This window comes from Antedon mediterranea, chromosome 1 (assembly GCF_964355755.1).
Source record: "Antedon mediterranea chromosome 1, ecAntMedi1.1, whole genome shotgun sequence".
NCBI classification, from domain to species: domain Eukaryota; kingdom Metazoa; phylum Echinodermata; class Crinoidea; order Comatulida; family Antedonidae; genus Antedon; species Antedon mediterranea.
The window spans coordinates 25,592,165-25,608,466 of NC_092670.1; the positions used below are offsets into that span (position 1 = coordinate 25,592,165).

Here is a 16,302-nt window from a genome sequence, read left to right on the forward strand (position 1 = left end):
TTGTCCTGTTAAGGTCACTTCGTTGGTTTAATCTTAGTTCATTGTTTTTTTATAGGGGTCAGTTAAGGAGATGTTGAACCTGAGTCAACAAGACTATGTAAACCGTATCAATGAACTTAATGACGCCCTCATCACATCGTGGGAACAAGACCAGAAAGTGAAGGCACTCAAAATTGCTATTCAGGTGATATTCTTTTATTACAACTTTTAACATTTTAAGATCTTCACATACTTAATAATGGTCTTTAAATACACTTCATTTAATTTTTTATTTGGCCTGCGCATTTTCTCAGGCAATTAAACAACAAAATGTAAAGCTACATCTGTTATCATCAGTGTGAATAGAAAACTATTAAAATATTTCATTTCAAAGTTTTTTAACAACAGTACTATAATGTTTGTTTGTGTTTCAGTGCTCTAAGCTTCTAGCGGACACATCTGTGATTCAATTTTATCCCAGCAAGTTTGTTCTGATTACAGATATTTTAGATACTTTTGGTAGGTAGACATTATTGCCAATAGAGTATACTGCCCTCTAACAGGTGACAATATAGACCCCCCCCCCCCCCTCCCTTCTCTGACCCCAATCAATTGAACTTGACATTGTCCTTTCCAATTTAAATTAAATATAAATGTTTATATTCTTGGAGACTTTAACATTGACATTCTTAAACATGAGTCTGACAGTACTGCCCGTCAATTCATTAATGGTATCATCCAGAATAACGCAATCCACAGCCTCATTATTAGATAATATTGATAGTCAAATAAATTTGATTGTTCTCACATAAGTGGTTTGCTATAAGTGATATCTCTGATCATCTCCCTGTTTTTAATATTTCCAACCTCTTTGATGCTGTAGCCACTATCTCAAACAAGGAAGAGATCCCTTCTGTCAGGCAGATTAACAATACGTCTCTTAACAACTTTACCATGATGTTTCTAATGAAACTTGGTTTGATATCCTTAATTTTAATGATCCTGACTTTGCTTATGACCTCTTTGATAACACACTTAAAGCCCTTTATGACCAACACTTCCCGTTACTGAAAAGGAACAATACAAACAATAATAACAAAATTAAATCTTGGATGTCAAATGGTCTGCTCTAATCAATAAAGCATAAACATAAACTCTATGCTAAATTTCTTCAAAGCCTTTCTCCTGCCAATGAAATTAAATATAAACAATATTGTAATAAACTTAACTTCACTATCAAAAATGCCAAAAGAATCCACTTCCATGATATTTTCACCAAGAAAACAAAATATTCAAACTCTTTTTGACACCTTTAATACCAACATTATTTTACCTGTGTCCCAGTACTTTGCAGCTAACAAACTCTCCCTCAATTATTAAAAATGTAGCTACATCCTATTTGGAACCCCACAGTTGACTAGAGGTATTAATGTGTTCCCACTTAAAATCTTTATTGATAATCATGAAATCCTCTCTGTAAAGTCTATTAAATTTCTTGGTGTTAGCATTGACAACTGCCTCTCATGGAAACCCCATATCCAGGAAACTGAGATCAAGGTTTCTAAGAACTTAAGATCATTTCTACCTTCCTCCCAACTAATATTCTCAGAACCCTTTATTGCACTCTCATTCTTCCTTATTTGAGCTATGGTAATATTGTCTGGGCAAACACTTACCCAACAAACATCAATAAACTCTCTATTCTACAAAAAAAAAGCTATATCTATATATAGACTATATCTGGCACTCATGCACTTTTGAATTCCTCCCCATTTATTTTCCAAACTCGATCTTCTCAAACTCTCGGACATTAACCTATCCCAGCAAGGTGTTTTTGTTTTTTTGGCTACTCGCTCCATTCTCCCTTACCATCTCAATGACTTATTCGCTCCCAATAATACCGTTCATAAATATGACACTAGAAATAACATGTATATCCAAACCACAACACAAACTATTTTCAACACAGCATTAAATATTCTAAACCACTCAGTTTTTTAGAATGTTGGTGTTGTGAAAAAAAGAATGTTTATTTCAGATTTGAACTCCCTAAATTCAGTTGCCAAGCATCTTCTTAACCACATATTTAAAAGAGTTCAATTTACTTTTTAAAGGCAAGCTTGTATACGATAGGATCCGCCGCAAGTCTACCTATCAGCCATCTGGTAGCAGTATTCCTCAGATGTTGCCAGAGAAGTTCACACCAGATCAAGTGCCAGATTCAGCTAAAGAAACTTGTCGTAATTGGTTCTTTAAAATTGCCTCAATTAGAGAGCTCATACCCAGATTGTATCCTTTAATAATTCTTATTTTACAATTTGTTAAATAGATTGACTGCTTCTTTTTATTTTAATCTTAATTTTATTCTTAAAACAATAGTAATTTTTGGAACTGCTAAACTTGATATACTGTACGGTAAGATTACTCTTAGGGGAGGAGCATGTATTTTCAATAATGATAATCTTGTCCATGATATTGTGTAAGCCGTTAAATAAATAAATATGCTTTACCAAAGTTTCTGTAAAATGTTTCCTCAACTCTCTTTTAAGATATGTTGAAGTGGCAATTATGAAATGCTATGGTTTTTTAACAACTGGGTAAGAATATTTTTTAATGAAAAATTGTGATTGTGTAGTTTTTGCTGCAAAGAAAACTATATTATTCAAGACTGTTAACAAATTCACATAAACTTTTCCATTATAGAGAATACTCTCAAGCTCTTTTAAGATTAACCAATCAGATGCGAGGTATCGGTGACCCACTCGTAGCCATATATGCAAGAGGTTATCTATGTCGGGTAGGTGTTCAATTATTGTTTGAAAAGATAATTATAAAGATTGAATATATATATATCGGTTCAACCTGCAATAGATGATAGTACATTGCTATTAATACACTAAATATAATTAAAGTTATATTTTAAAAATTTAGGTTGGAGTTGCAGTAGCACCTGATGTAAAAGATCATCTTATCAACAACTTCTTTGATTTTCTCTCTACTTATACACAAGTGAGTATAAAGTACTGTATATTCTCAGGATCATAGAAATATTTGGTAATACAGTATCTCATTTGTATCATATGTTGTGCCTGTATCATCATCATTATGGTATATGATACTAGGAGATACATGTATTACCAAATATTTGTCATACTGAAGAAATCTAGATACCGGGAACCGGGCGGTATATTACTAAAAAACAATTAACTGACAAAATAAAGAATTCTACAATCATGCTTGTGATATGAGAATCCCTATTTGTCACTTTATGGTTCTGTTGTATGATTCACAGCTTCAAAAAGACTCTGTGCAGAACATACTGGCGATACAAAGATTGGAAATGGTCAACTACTTATCACTGTACTCACCAGCATTGGATTGGATCCTACAGTGTATTGCTCACAAGGCATCTGAGGTAAATATACTCAGATGTAGGAGGAATGGGTTTGTGTTTCACAGTGAATAATTATGACCAAGAAAAGAACCCAATCTTTAAATACTTGGATTAAGGCACTAATTATTGAATTGAAATATGTTGAAGGTCAGCAGCTAGAGCGACTGCTCAGAATTGAATTGTCTCTGGAATTGTGTTACTTCTTTTGCAGAAAATTCAAATGGTTCATTGTACTTTAATGTTTTTGAAAAAATATATATTAACAATTTTTTTTTACTGCAGGAAACCCTGACAGAAATTTTGGCCAAATGCAAGAAACAGTGCAATAGGTAAACTATCATCTTTATACAATTATTTTTTTACTACAAGATACAATTTATTTTATATTTGAATGTTAATTGTGAAATGTATTAAAATCAGTTTACTTTATTTTACCTACTTTTAGTGCATTGCTGTTGAACTCTATAATGTCAGCATTCAAACCTGAATTTATCTCCAAGAGGGCGCTAGGATTCACAGAGCTTATTAAAGAATGCGAAGAAGCTGGCTTTCCAAAGGTAACTGCCATTATGGTATTCAAAGTCTGTGTTCCTATCATAATATAATGCACAATTTTTTAGGGGTTATGCACTAAAGGCTTTCAAACTTCGCAATTAATTTAAATTACAGTTTATGCGTGAATACCTTTCTCTTAAATGTTTATTTGAATTTTTGCCCGATCGTACCGATCTTTCATGAGGTGCAATTGCTGCCTTACTTATATACTTGTAACCCAAAGAATTAAACATTTTTTGCATAAGTAATGGTCAACAGCAAAATCTAAAAAAATGTTCTAAAGCTCTATCTACACTGTCAAACTAGTTTGACAAAAGAAGTGTGATGTGCCAAAATGTGGTAGTGATATGACATCATCATGTCTCTATATGGGCACATCACAGTTTGATAGTTTAGACAAGGTTTCCAAGAACTTCAACTTCATCAACAAAAAAAACCATAAAATATCCTGATGATGATGAATGAATTTCAACGAAATGGTCTTAATCCTGTTGTGTATCATTCCTTGAGAGTGTGTATTAGAGTATTTGTATAAATTGCAATTTCTTCCCAGCATCATCTATATTCCTCACTGGGAACCAATCTTGTTTTGGCTGACCCACCAGAAGACCAACGACTTACTGTGCTCAATGAAGTGTGGAAAGTGGTTATGAAACAAAAAGTACCAAAGGTTAGAAAGAAATTAATGGATTTTACTATTAACTAGTATTAAGTAATATACTATGTTGAAAAAATGCAAGCATTAGTTTTATTTGTATCATAAATGATTGAACTTCTTAATTAACTGTAGCTTTATATTTGTTGCTTTATTTTCTGTAGGAGTATATCAACTGTGCTGAGGTGTGGGTGGAGTATCCTTGTAAGCATTTCACTGTGAGTAAACACACATCAGTATGTAGAAATATAGTCATCTCTCCCAAAGCACTTCATAAAAACTGCTCCAATAAGAACTACATTAGTTTTTAATTATTTCATAAAATACTAAATGTACAAACTTAAAACAAATAGTGTTATTTAACCTTAAATATCAATTTGTTGTAGAAAAGAGAGGTGAACACTATATTAGGTGACATCATTAAACACATGACACCAAACCGTGCCTTTGAAGATAGCTATCAACAGGTAAGGCAGAATGAAAAGCATATGATAGACAACACTATAAAAATTATGCTATAAAGATGACAGAGATGGGCAGGCAAATCAATATAATTTTTTGATGAAAATATAAAAGGGATGATAACAAGAATTGATGAAGAAATAAAAAGAGAAATAATTGATAAGAATGACTTTGATAAAGATGAAAACAATGAGGATAATGATGCAATATGATGATACATTTTTAGAATGATAGCGTAATGATAGTGAATAATTGATAATAATTTTGTTTATATTTTTTTTTCTAGCTTCAATCTGTCATGTCAAAAGTCCTTGCTCACATGCATGATTTCTCCATCTTATTTGCTATGGTAAGTGTATTCAACAATCTAATTTTCAATTAGAGAAGACTTAAACCCATACCTTCTATGTAAAAATGTATGCATAAATCTTCCTGCTTTCCTTTAGGATAAATTCTTGCCATTCCTAGACATGTTCCAGAAGGAATCTGTCAAAGTGGAAGTTTGTAAAAATATCATGGAAGCATTTGCAAAGTAAGTTGCTAATTGTTAACCTCACTAATTTACAACTGAAATGTTTGTTTTATTTTGTGTTTATATTTCCTATTTTTAAGCATTATTTTGTGTTCATGATATTAATAAAGATTTATCATTTTTTATCTTGTCTTTATGTCGTTTTTTTTCCTCAGACACCAAAAGGAACCAACTAACGATCCTGTAATTCTAAATGCTCTCATGTTCATTTGTAGAACCATGCATGATTCAGTCACGTAAGTAAACACAATTTGAGTGGCGTTTCATACTTGAATTAAGTAACTTACAAATTACTTGAAACTACAGTATAAATATTAGTTAATTCACATTATTAAAATTAGCCACCAAAGAAAGAAAAAAGTACTAACAAGCATTAAAACTTTTTTTTTTAATTTAGAGCTCTTACTTTAGAAGATGAACGTTCAGAAATAAGTCACTTAATATCATGTTTTATCAGAAAGGTAAGTTTTATGATTTGTTTCCTTTTACAAAATTGTTATTGTATTGTTATTTTTAGGCATATAAAAAGTATATTTTAATTATAATAATTCCCTTGTAGAGATGTTCTCATTAATTAATCAAAATCCTAAACACGATCTAAAGTTAATTTAAATGCCTTTTTGATCATAACAATAACATTAATTGGCGACGAAAGTACAAAATAGGTGGTGCTGTTGTATTTCAAAAGCAATAGAATAAAAAAAAAACAGATTTTTTTTCGTTTAAAGCGCATACTATTGCACTACATGTGACCCACAATTGTCCAATCAAATGACAGGAATTTATTTAGGTGTTATATAATATGTTTTATTTATCTGCCAAGCCCAACGTCCACAATTTTAATATCCCCGTGATAACACTTTTAAAACTAATCAAAATGACCAATTTTTTTTCTATCAAGGTGTCTTTTGGAAGAGACTTTGAGCAACAGTTAAGCTTCTATGTTGAAACACGTGCTTACTTTAGCAACTTGGATGACATGCTTGTCACTCTGGTTCAGGTATAGAAGAGTTTACCTGTTTAGGTTCGAGTATTTTCACTCTCTATGAGGAACTACAATACAAACCAGTGTTAACAATCCTTGTTACATTGCTGCAGTTTATAAGATATTATAATATATGGAAATAGGAAGGGTTAGCACAGTTGACATTTGTGCCTGATTTATGTAGTTTCAATTTAGCCCTTGCTAGAATTGACTGAATTGGAGGTTTCCGGTTTTTATCATCTTTTTCATAAATAGATTCAATTTTTTTTTTCAGTGTGTAAATCAACTTGCTATGGAGACCAGAGCTGTAGTGCAAGGCAAACATTCTAGAAAAACTGCTGCATTTGTTAGGGTATTGTACTCTAATTTTGTTTAGCTGTTTTTATATAGTTTCATTGCCTTATTTGTATTTGTAATCACAGGCACGTCGGAGATATATGACATGACTGTTGCTATCATTTCTAGAGCATGTACAACAATTATAAGTACTGTATGTTGTAGTAACAATACATAGCAATCCATAGCATTTGTGTGACAACCATATATTATGTTTATTTTCCCTTGTATTGCAGCAACTGCTAAATGTCTGTCTGGGATTTTTGTTTTTCAGGCATGCGCTGCGTATTGTTTCATCACAATACCATCAATTCTGAACGTGTTTCATCGTTTAAACTTGTACTTAGTGTCTGGACAAGTTGCATTTTTAAATCAAGCTCTTACCCAAGGTAAGCCACAAAAAAAAAAAGATTAAAATAGTTTATATTTTTTGTTTATCAGTATTTTTTGCATTTACAGTACATTATAACTGTAACCTTATGTAATCTGTAGCTGAAGTCAGCCATACAAATATTTTATTAGTTCTGATTTTTATGCATTTTTCAAGGTGATGCTTTTCTAAAAGCTGCTATTAGCATAATTCCTGAGGTTCCAAGAGTTATCACTATAGACAGGAAGACACGTTCCACTGAAGGCCTGCTCATCTCTTATATTCAACAGTTCCTATCTACTCTGCTCATTGTTCCAGTAAGTTTCCTTTATTCCAATAATCAAGCAAAATCTAAATACTTATAATAACTAGAAAGCCACTCTGAGAGTGCATACCTCTGCCTAGTGTAAACTTCTCCTACATAAGATTTCCCCGGGAAAATATATATATATATATATATATTTGTGTGTGTCTTAATGCTGTGTCTGATTTAGGCTAATTTCACTACAAGCATGTGTATGCGAATTTGGTTTAATGGTTATGTAACCAGCCTTTCAACTAACATTAGATTCTGTTTACTAACAATAGAACAGCAACGCCAAAAACAAATTGATTAATTTGAAAAGAAATAGGTTTTTTAAAACTACTTGTATCAAAAAACCTGTAAATTAAATCAATTTATGTTTTAAAATTACAAATAAAAAATTATAACTCTTGACGCTTGTACAAAAATGCTCGTTGGCTTTTGAAAATTCTGTCCTATCTTTCAACACTAGCAGGTATGAAAATTATACTAAAAAGTGGTCCAGAATTAGGACTGTGGTTCGGATTGCCTCCAAAATTTAGTGGAATGGTCCTTGACCACATATCTATCTGTATATTCATTTTGGTAAAGATCTTGTATTTAGTTTTTGAGTAATCCTGCTAACAAACAAACAAACACACGCGATAAATTAAATATACCTCCTTGATGGAGGTAAATAAACACTGGTTCTTAGCAATAGCAATTCGGTTCCCTTTTGTGTTTCTTGCCAATTTACTCATAACAAATACCATTAATACCACTGGGGCTTTCATAGTTTATTTTAAGTTAAATAGCTTTCTACATTAAAAGCTTTGCCAAACAAAATTGATTCGTCCTTAACTTAAGCTGAAATTATTATTCTGTACTATTGTTATTATAGGACCATCCTGATCAAGTTTGTTTGTATCTGGTTCGTGGTTTACTTAATATCCTTCAGGACTACACATGGGAGCAAAGCTCACCAGCTAAAATACAAGTATACATGAGTGTACTATGTCTGCTGACGGCACAGTCCCAAGAGGTGTATGCATATCATATACCCAATGGTAGGTATACTCATAAACTCTTAAAGACCACTTTTAAGATAGTGTTTGTCAGTATATACACAAAAATGTCTTTTTTTTTCTTTACAGTTGATTCAAATGACTCGTTTTACGGCAGTGATAAAAAGTTCTTGGCCGAGGTTAATGGAATTTGTAACACTATTCTTGGCGAAACATTGGATTATCTAAAAACTCTAAATCAATCAGAGGTACTGTTTACGTTTTAGTTATTTAATAAACATTTGATTCCAAATGGACTGGTTAATCAAGTACAGTACAAACACAAATGTTAACATTTTTTTTTTATTTGCAGACTGGGTTGAAACGACAAGCTGCTGCTGCCCTCGATCTCTTTCATCACATTGTTGTGTTTGGTGATATCACTAAGCAACCGGTAGCTACCTTGGCAACAAATCTCTGGAATCTTGCCAAGAAGCATGGACATGGAGATACCAAATTAATGGTAAATGTTTTTGTCATAATTTTTTTTTATTGGATAATTTGATAATACAATTAAAAAGTTTTGAAAGCATAACAGATGGCTATTACTATTGATTATAGGTATCGTCAGAGCCTGATACAGTACCTATCAACTATGACAAACAGTCAATGTATAATTAAATTATAAAGTGCTTATTTCTACTTACACCATAGAAACATGGTATCCATTAAATCATGAAGCAATTGATCTTTATCTATTTATTGTTATTGTAGGTACGTTTATTGGATTATTTAAAGCGTAAAGGAGTGGAGTCAAATGGAAAAGCGTACAAAGAAATAGTGTCCAAGCTTTCACTGCAAACAAGAACATAATACAGTGGCAAACAGTTGGCCTGAAGCTGAACGAAAACACAACATTTATAATATTAAAAATATATGATTATCATAAAAGAAATTATAAAAAGTATAAACAATAATTAATTTGTCACAAATAGTAAGTTTATTGTAAAATATATAATCTGAAATACGGTAATTAAATCAAAGACAATACCGAACTCTCTGACAATGAAAATCTTTCCCAAAACAAGACTTTTCTTGAGGTCCAAATTTGTATTTACCATTTAAATACACATCCAGAATAGCAGAATGTCCAGACATATAAGGCCAGCCCACCAAGAAGGGTGTCCGGTATTTGAAGAGTTTACTGTATTATATAATGAACTGTATGCAAAAGCAAAGAAAAGAAGAATTTATATATATGATATATGGTACCGGTATTTACTCGATTGAGACACAATATTGTAATTAATTGTAATGGTAAAAACAAAGTTATTAATTAGATATGTGCTTGTCTTCCATTATGATATTAGGTTTGAATGATTCAACAACAAATACTATTTAATAAGCAAACCCGTACTAACAAACATTTTTTTAATTCATAACCCATTTCAAGTGTAAAGTCTATATGTAAAATAAATAAATATATAAATTTTATAATTGATATAATAATTAATTTTGTTGATATTGAAAAGTGCTATCACAGAAAATAACTGCTAATCATGTTAAATTTGTATGAACACTGCAAGTATACCTATATTTAGTTCTAATGTGTTGTCATCATGTTTATAAAATAATCAATGAATTAATTCACTTTTTATTTTCTACATTGTTCATATGAATAAATAATAAAAACAAATACTACAGGTATTGTCAAAATTAATGAATACAGTACTCTATTTGCGTTTTTATTTTTGCCATGTTTTTTATTTTGGATGATTTACTATGTAAATATTTTGTTTACTTCATGACATTAGATATTCTCTCGCCGAAAAAGGCTATATTAAAGTTTTAGGGAACTTGCAATACCCTTATAAAATAAAAAGCCTAAGCACTTTCTTATTTCAGCGCCAAAACGACGAAACAAATGTGCTTTTGATTAGTCAAAAAGGAAACGTGAGTCACCGTTTAGCAGACGACGCAGCCTAGTAGTATAATTTGAATATTTGTCAAGTGTTTTATATCGTCAACAATTTGAAATCATATTTTTTTAATTTATTTATTAATTGTCGCTAACATTTATTTTTATAATTATTTTCTATAATCTGTGTAACTATCATACTTTTATTTTATTATAGTTTATATTTTAATTTTAGAAAATGACCTTTTGACAAGGACGACATGACCTTACGTTATATTCATTTGCTCTGTGTGAATTATTCTTGTATTTGTCGGAAAAATTTCCCATTTAATCCTGCCATTTTTCAAGGAAGCAGTCAAATGTCTCGACATATTATCCAATAAACAGAACATGTAATAACTGTAAACTATTACTATCATTTCGAAAATAGTTAAAACGGTGAGCACTACTATTTAATTGTTATTTTTGTTAGGTTATCATGTAGATGATAAGCCTTGACATAGGTAAGAGGAACAACACGACGTGCGTTTTACATGTGTTTGTTCTGTTGCTGATACCACCACCACACGTGAGAAAATATAAAGCGACCCGAGGAGCTTAGGCCTAGCCTGGCCGCAGCAATGTATTTAATACAGCTGTTGTATTTAGCGCCGTGAAGTTGGTTACTTATTCCTTATTCGACATTCGTCAATGGAAGTTGGTTCCTTATTCGACGTTCGACATTCGCTAGGCTAGGCCAAAATTTCGAAAATGATAATTTCCCAGCGGTAAATATGCCGTGCGCCACCAACCAATCTCCTGCTGTTACTTATTCACTTATTCCCTATTCGACATTCATTCGTGAAGTTGGTTCCTTATTCGACGTTCGCTAGGCCGCGGCCGACCGGCTGGCCCAAATTCGTACCAAAGTAGACCTAGTGTAGATGTACCTATTTTATCACAGATTTACAATTTTTTAGTTCCGATATTACGACCATACCAACGCCTCCTGGCATTCCAGAAATGTGCCACTTGCCCCGGCCCAGTGCGGGCAAGTACGGATTTTAAAGCAATTTAAAATGCGTATTTTTAGTGTTTTTTACTAAGTATTAATAGCACCACTTTTAAAGTGGAAATATGACCACACCCCGACGCCTCGGGCCGGGTTCACAATAGTATAGATTGATGTAGAATGGTCCTGACATACCATAAATGTGCCACCTGCCACGGCCCAGCAGTGCGGGCAAGTACGTGTTTTAAAGCAATTTCAAAGAGTATTTTTACCAATAATTTCCTAAGAATTAATAGCACCACTTTTAAAGTGGCCATATGACCACACCCCGACGCCTCGGGCCGGGTTCACGATAGTATAGATTGACGTAGAATGGTCCTGGCATTCCAGAAATATGCCACTTGCCCCGGCCCAGTGCGGGCAAGTACGTGTTTTAAAGCAATTTAAAATGCGTATTTTTAGCATTAATTTAGTAAACACAACTTTTAAAGTGGCCATATGACCACACCCCGACGCCTCGGGCCGGGTACACAATAGTATAGATTGACGTAGTATTGTCCTGGCATTCCAGAAATGTGCCAATTGCCCCGGCCCAGTTCGGGCAAGTACGTGTTTTAAAGCCATTTAAAATGCGTATATTTAGTGTTTTTTTACTAAGTATTAACAGCACTACTTTTAAAGTTGCAATATGACCACACCCCGACGCCTCGGGCCGGGTTCACAATAGTATGGATTGACGTAGAATGGTCCTGACATTCCAGAAATGTGCCACTTGCCCCGGACCAGTGCGGGCAAGTACGTGTTTTAAAGCAATTTAAAATGCGTATTTTTAGCATTAATTTAGTAAACACCACTTTTAAAGTGGCCATATGACCACACCCCGACGCCTCGGGCCGGGAACACAATAGTATAGATTGACGTAGTATGGTCCTGGCATTCCAGAAATATGCCACTTGCCCCGGCCCAGTGCGGGCAAGTACGGATTTTAAAGCAATTTAAAATGCGAATTTTTAGCATTAATTTAGTAAACACCACTTTTAAAGTGGCCATATGACCACACCCCGACGCCTCGGGCCGGGTACACAATAGTATAGATTGACGTAGTATGGTACGGTCCTGGCATTCCATAAATGTGCTACTTGCCCCGGCCCGGTGCGGGCAAGTACGTGTTTTAAAGCAATTTAAAATGCGTATATTTAGTTTTTTTTTTCTAAGTATTAATAGCACCACTTTCAAAGTGGCAATATGACCACACCCCGACGCCTCGGGCCGGGTTCACGATAGTATAGATTGACGTAGAATGGTCCTGGCATTCCAGAAATGTTCCACTTGCCTCGGCTCAGTGCGGGCAAGTACGTGTTTTAAAGCAATTTAAAATGCGTATTTTTAGCATTAATTTAGTAAACACCACTTTTAAAGTGGCCATATGACCACACCCCGACGCCTCGGGCCGGCCGGGTTCACAATAGTATGGATTGACGTAGAATGGTCCTGACATTCCAGAAATGTGCCACTTGCCCCGGCCCAGTGCGGGCAAGTACGTGTTTTAAAGCAATTTAAAATGCGTATTTTTAGCATTAATTTAGTAAACACCACTTTTAAAGTGGCCATATGACCAAGTGGCACATTTCTAGAAAGTCTGGACCTTTCTACGTCAATCCATACTATTGTGAACCCGGCCCGAGGCGTCGGGGTGTGGTCATATTGCCACTTTAAAAGTGGTGCTATTAATACTTAGTAAAATAACACAAAAAATACGCATTTTAAATTGCTTTAAAATCCGTACTTGCCCGCACTGGGCCGGGGCAAGTGGCACATTTCTGGAAAGCCAGGACCATATGACGTCAATCTATACTATTGTGTACCCGGCCCGAGGCGTCGGGGTGTGGTCATATGGCCACTTTAAAAGTGGTGTTTACTAAATTAATGCTAAAAATACGCATTTTAAATTGCTTTAAAATCCGTACTTGCCCGCACTGGGCCGGGGCAAGTGGCATATTTCTGGAATGCCAGGACCATACTACGTTAATCTATACTATTGTGTTCCCGGCCCGAGGCGTCGGGGTGTGGTCATATGGCCACTTTAAATGTGGTGCTATTAATTCTTAGTAAATTTAATGCTAAAAATACGCATTTGAAATTGCTTTTAAACACGTACTTGCCCGCACTGGGCCGGGGCAAGTGGCACATTTCTGGAAAGCCAGGACCATACTAAGTCAATCTATACTATTGTGTACCCGGCCCGAGGCGTCGGGGTGTGGTCATATGGCCACTTTAAAAGTGGTGTTTACTAAATTAATGCTAAAAATACGCATTTTAAATTGCTTTAAAATCCGTACTTGCTCGCACTGGGCCGGGGCAAGTGGCATATTTCTGGAATGCCAGGACCATACTACGTCAATCTATACTATTGTGTTCCCGGCCCGAGGCGTCGGGGTGTGGTCATATGGCCACTTTAAATGTGGTGCTATTAATTCTTAGTAAATTAATGCTAAAAATACGCATTTGAAATTGCTTTTAAACACTTACTTGCCCGCACTGGGCCGGGTGTCAAGTGGCATATTTCTGGAATGCCAGGACCATACTACGTCAATCTATACTATTGTGTTCCCGGCCCGAGGCGTCGGGGTGTGGTCATATGGCCACTTTAAATGTGGTGCTATTAATTCTTAGTAAATTAATGCTAAAATTACGCATTTGAAATTGCTTTTAAACACGTACTTGCTCGCACTGGGCCGGGGCAAGTGGAACATTTATGGAATGCCAGGACCATTCTACATCAATCTATACTATTGTGAACCCGACCCGAGGCGTCGGGGTGTGGTCATATGGCCACTTTAAAAGTGGTGTTTACTAAATTAATGCTAAAAATACGCATTTTAAATTGCTTTAAAATCCGTACTTGCCCGCACTGGGCCGGGGCAAGTGGCACATTTCTGGAAAGCCAGGACCATACTACGTCAATCTATACTATTGTGTACCCGGCCCAAGGCGTCGGGGTGTGGTCATATGGCCACTTTAAATGTGGTGCTATTAATTCTTAGTAAATTAATGCTAAAAATACACATTTGAAATTGCTTTTAAACACGTACTTGCCCGCACTGGGCCGGGGCAAGTGGTACATTTCTGGAATGCCAGGACCATACTACGTCAATCTATACTATTGTGTACCCGACCTGAGGCGTTGGGGTGTGGTCGTATGGCCACTTTAAAAGTGGTGTTTACTAATTTAATGCTAAAAATACGCATTTTAAATTGCTTTAAAACACGTACTTGCCCGCACTGGGCCGGAGCAAGTGGTACATTTCTTGAATGCCAGGACCATACTACGTCAATCTATACTATCCTGAACCCGACCCGAGGCGTCGGTGTGTGGTCATATTGCCACTTTAAAAGTGGTGCTTTTAATACTTAGTAAAATAACACTAAAAATACGCATTTTAAATTGCTTTAAAACCCGTACTTGCCCGCACTGGGCCGGGGCAAGTGGCACATTTCTGGAATGCCAGGACCATATTACGTCAATCTATATTATTGTGTACCCGGCCCGAGGCGTCGGGGTGTGGTCATATGGCCACTTTAAAAGTGGTGCTATTAATACTTAGTAAAATAAGACTAAAAATACACATTTTAAATTGCTTTAAAACACGTACTTGCCCGCACTGGGCCGGGGCAAGTGGCACATTTCTAGAAAGTCTGGACCTTTCTACGTCAATCCATACTATTGTGAACCCGGCCCGAGGCGTCGGGGTGTGGTCATATTGCACTTTAAAAGTGGTGCTATTAATACTTAGTAAAATAACACTAAAAATACGCATTTTAAATTGCTTTAAAATCCGTACTTGCCCGCACTGGGCCGAGGCAAGTGGCACATTTCTGGAAAGCCAGGACCATACGACGTCAATCTATACTATTGTGTACCCGGCCCGAGGCGTCGGGGTGTGGTCATATGGCCACTTTAAAAGTGGTGCTATTAATACTTAGTAAAATAAGACTAAAAATACACATTTTAAATTGCTTTAAAACACGTACTTGCCCGCACTGGGCCGGGGCAAGTGGCACATTTCTAGAAAGTCTGGACCTTTCTACGTCAATCCATACTATTGTGAACCCGGCCCGAGGCGTCGGGGTGTGGTCATATTGCCACTTTAAAAGTAGTGCTATTAATACTTAGTAAAATAACACTAAAAATACGCATTTTATATTGCTTTAAAATCCGTACTTGCCCGCACTGGGCCGGGCCAAGTGGCACATTTCTGGAAAGCCAGGACCATACGACGTCAATCTATACTATTGTGTACCCGGCCCGAGGCGTCGGGGTGTGGTCATATGGCCACTTTAAAAGTGGTGTTTACTAAATTAATGCTAAAAATACGCATTTTAAATTGCTTTAAAATCCGTACTTGCCCGCACTGGGCCGGGGCAAGTGGCATATTTCTGGAATGCCAGGACCATACTACGTCAATCTATACTATTGTGTTCCCGGCCCGAGGCGTCGGGGTGTGGTCATATGGCCACTTTAAATGTGGTGCTATTAATTCTTAGTAAATTAATGCTAAAAATACGCATTTGAAATTGCTTTTAAACACGTACTTGCCCGCACTGGGCCGGGGCAAGTGGCACATTTCTGGAAAGCCAGGACCATACTACGTCAATCTATACTATTGTGTACCCGGCCCGAGGCGTCGGGGTGTGGTCATATGGCCACTTTAAAAGTGGTGTTTACTAAATTAATGCTAAAAATACGCATTTTAAATTCCTTTAAAATCCGTACTTGCTCGCACTGGGCCGGGGCAAGTGGTACATTTCTTGAATGCCAGGACCATACTACGTCAATC

At 35.5% G+C, this 16,302-nt stretch overlaps 2 protein-coding genes across 3 annotated transcripts in view; both read left to right on the top strand.

Annotated features, from left to right (window-relative positions):
* Positions 1-10,257, top strand: part of LOC140063576 (VPS35 endosomal protein-sorting factor-like) — a 30,196-nt gene extending 19,939 nt beyond the window's left edge. For both annotated transcript variants that reach the window (XM_072109960.1, XM_072109961.1), the window contains 24 exons: positions 56-184; positions 414-498; positions 2,094-2,268; positions 2,529-2,576; positions 2,683-2,776; positions 2,911-2,988; positions 3,272-3,394; positions 3,656-3,702; positions 3,819-3,930; positions 4,482-4,598; positions 4,748-4,801; positions 4,970-5,050; positions 5,332-5,394; positions 5,492-5,577; positions 5,733-5,813; positions 5,975-6,038; positions 6,479-6,577; positions 6,837-6,914; positions 7,173-7,287; positions 7,446-7,585; positions 8,453-8,618; positions 8,706-8,824; positions 8,929-9,078; positions 9,330-10,257. In XM_072109960.1, coding sequence (XP_071966061.1) covers positions 56-184; positions 414-498; positions 2,094-2,268; positions 2,529-2,576; positions 2,683-2,776; positions 2,911-2,988; positions 3,272-3,394; positions 3,656-3,702; positions 3,819-3,930; positions 4,482-4,598; positions 4,748-4,801; positions 4,970-5,050; positions 5,332-5,394; positions 5,492-5,577; positions 5,733-5,813; positions 5,975-6,038; positions 6,479-6,577; positions 6,837-6,914; positions 7,173-7,287; positions 7,446-7,585; positions 8,453-8,618; positions 8,706-8,824; positions 8,929-9,078; positions 9,330-9,428 — 2,403 coding nt within the window. In that variant the 3' untranslated portion in view covers positions 9,429-10,257. The remainder of the gene's footprint in view (positions 1-55; positions 185-413; positions 499-2,093; positions 2,269-2,528; positions 2,577-2,682; positions 2,777-2,910; positions 2,989-3,271; positions 3,395-3,655; positions 3,703-3,818; positions 3,931-4,481; positions 4,599-4,747; positions 4,802-4,969; positions 5,051-5,331; positions 5,395-5,491; positions 5,578-5,732; positions 5,814-5,974; positions 6,039-6,478; positions 6,578-6,836; positions 6,915-7,172; positions 7,288-7,445; positions 7,586-8,452; positions 8,619-8,705; positions 8,825-8,928; positions 9,079-9,329) is intronic.
* A 32-nt stretch (positions 10,258-10,289) lies between these two features.
* Positions 10,290-16,302, top strand: part of LOC140063578 (uncharacterized) — a 30,433-nt gene continuing 24,420 nt past the window's right edge. Inside the window, exon 1 of the mRNA XM_072109962.1 lies at positions 10,290-10,911. The gene's annotated coding sequence lies outside the window, so the exon portion shown is untranslated. The remainder of the gene's footprint in view (positions 10,912-16,302) is intronic.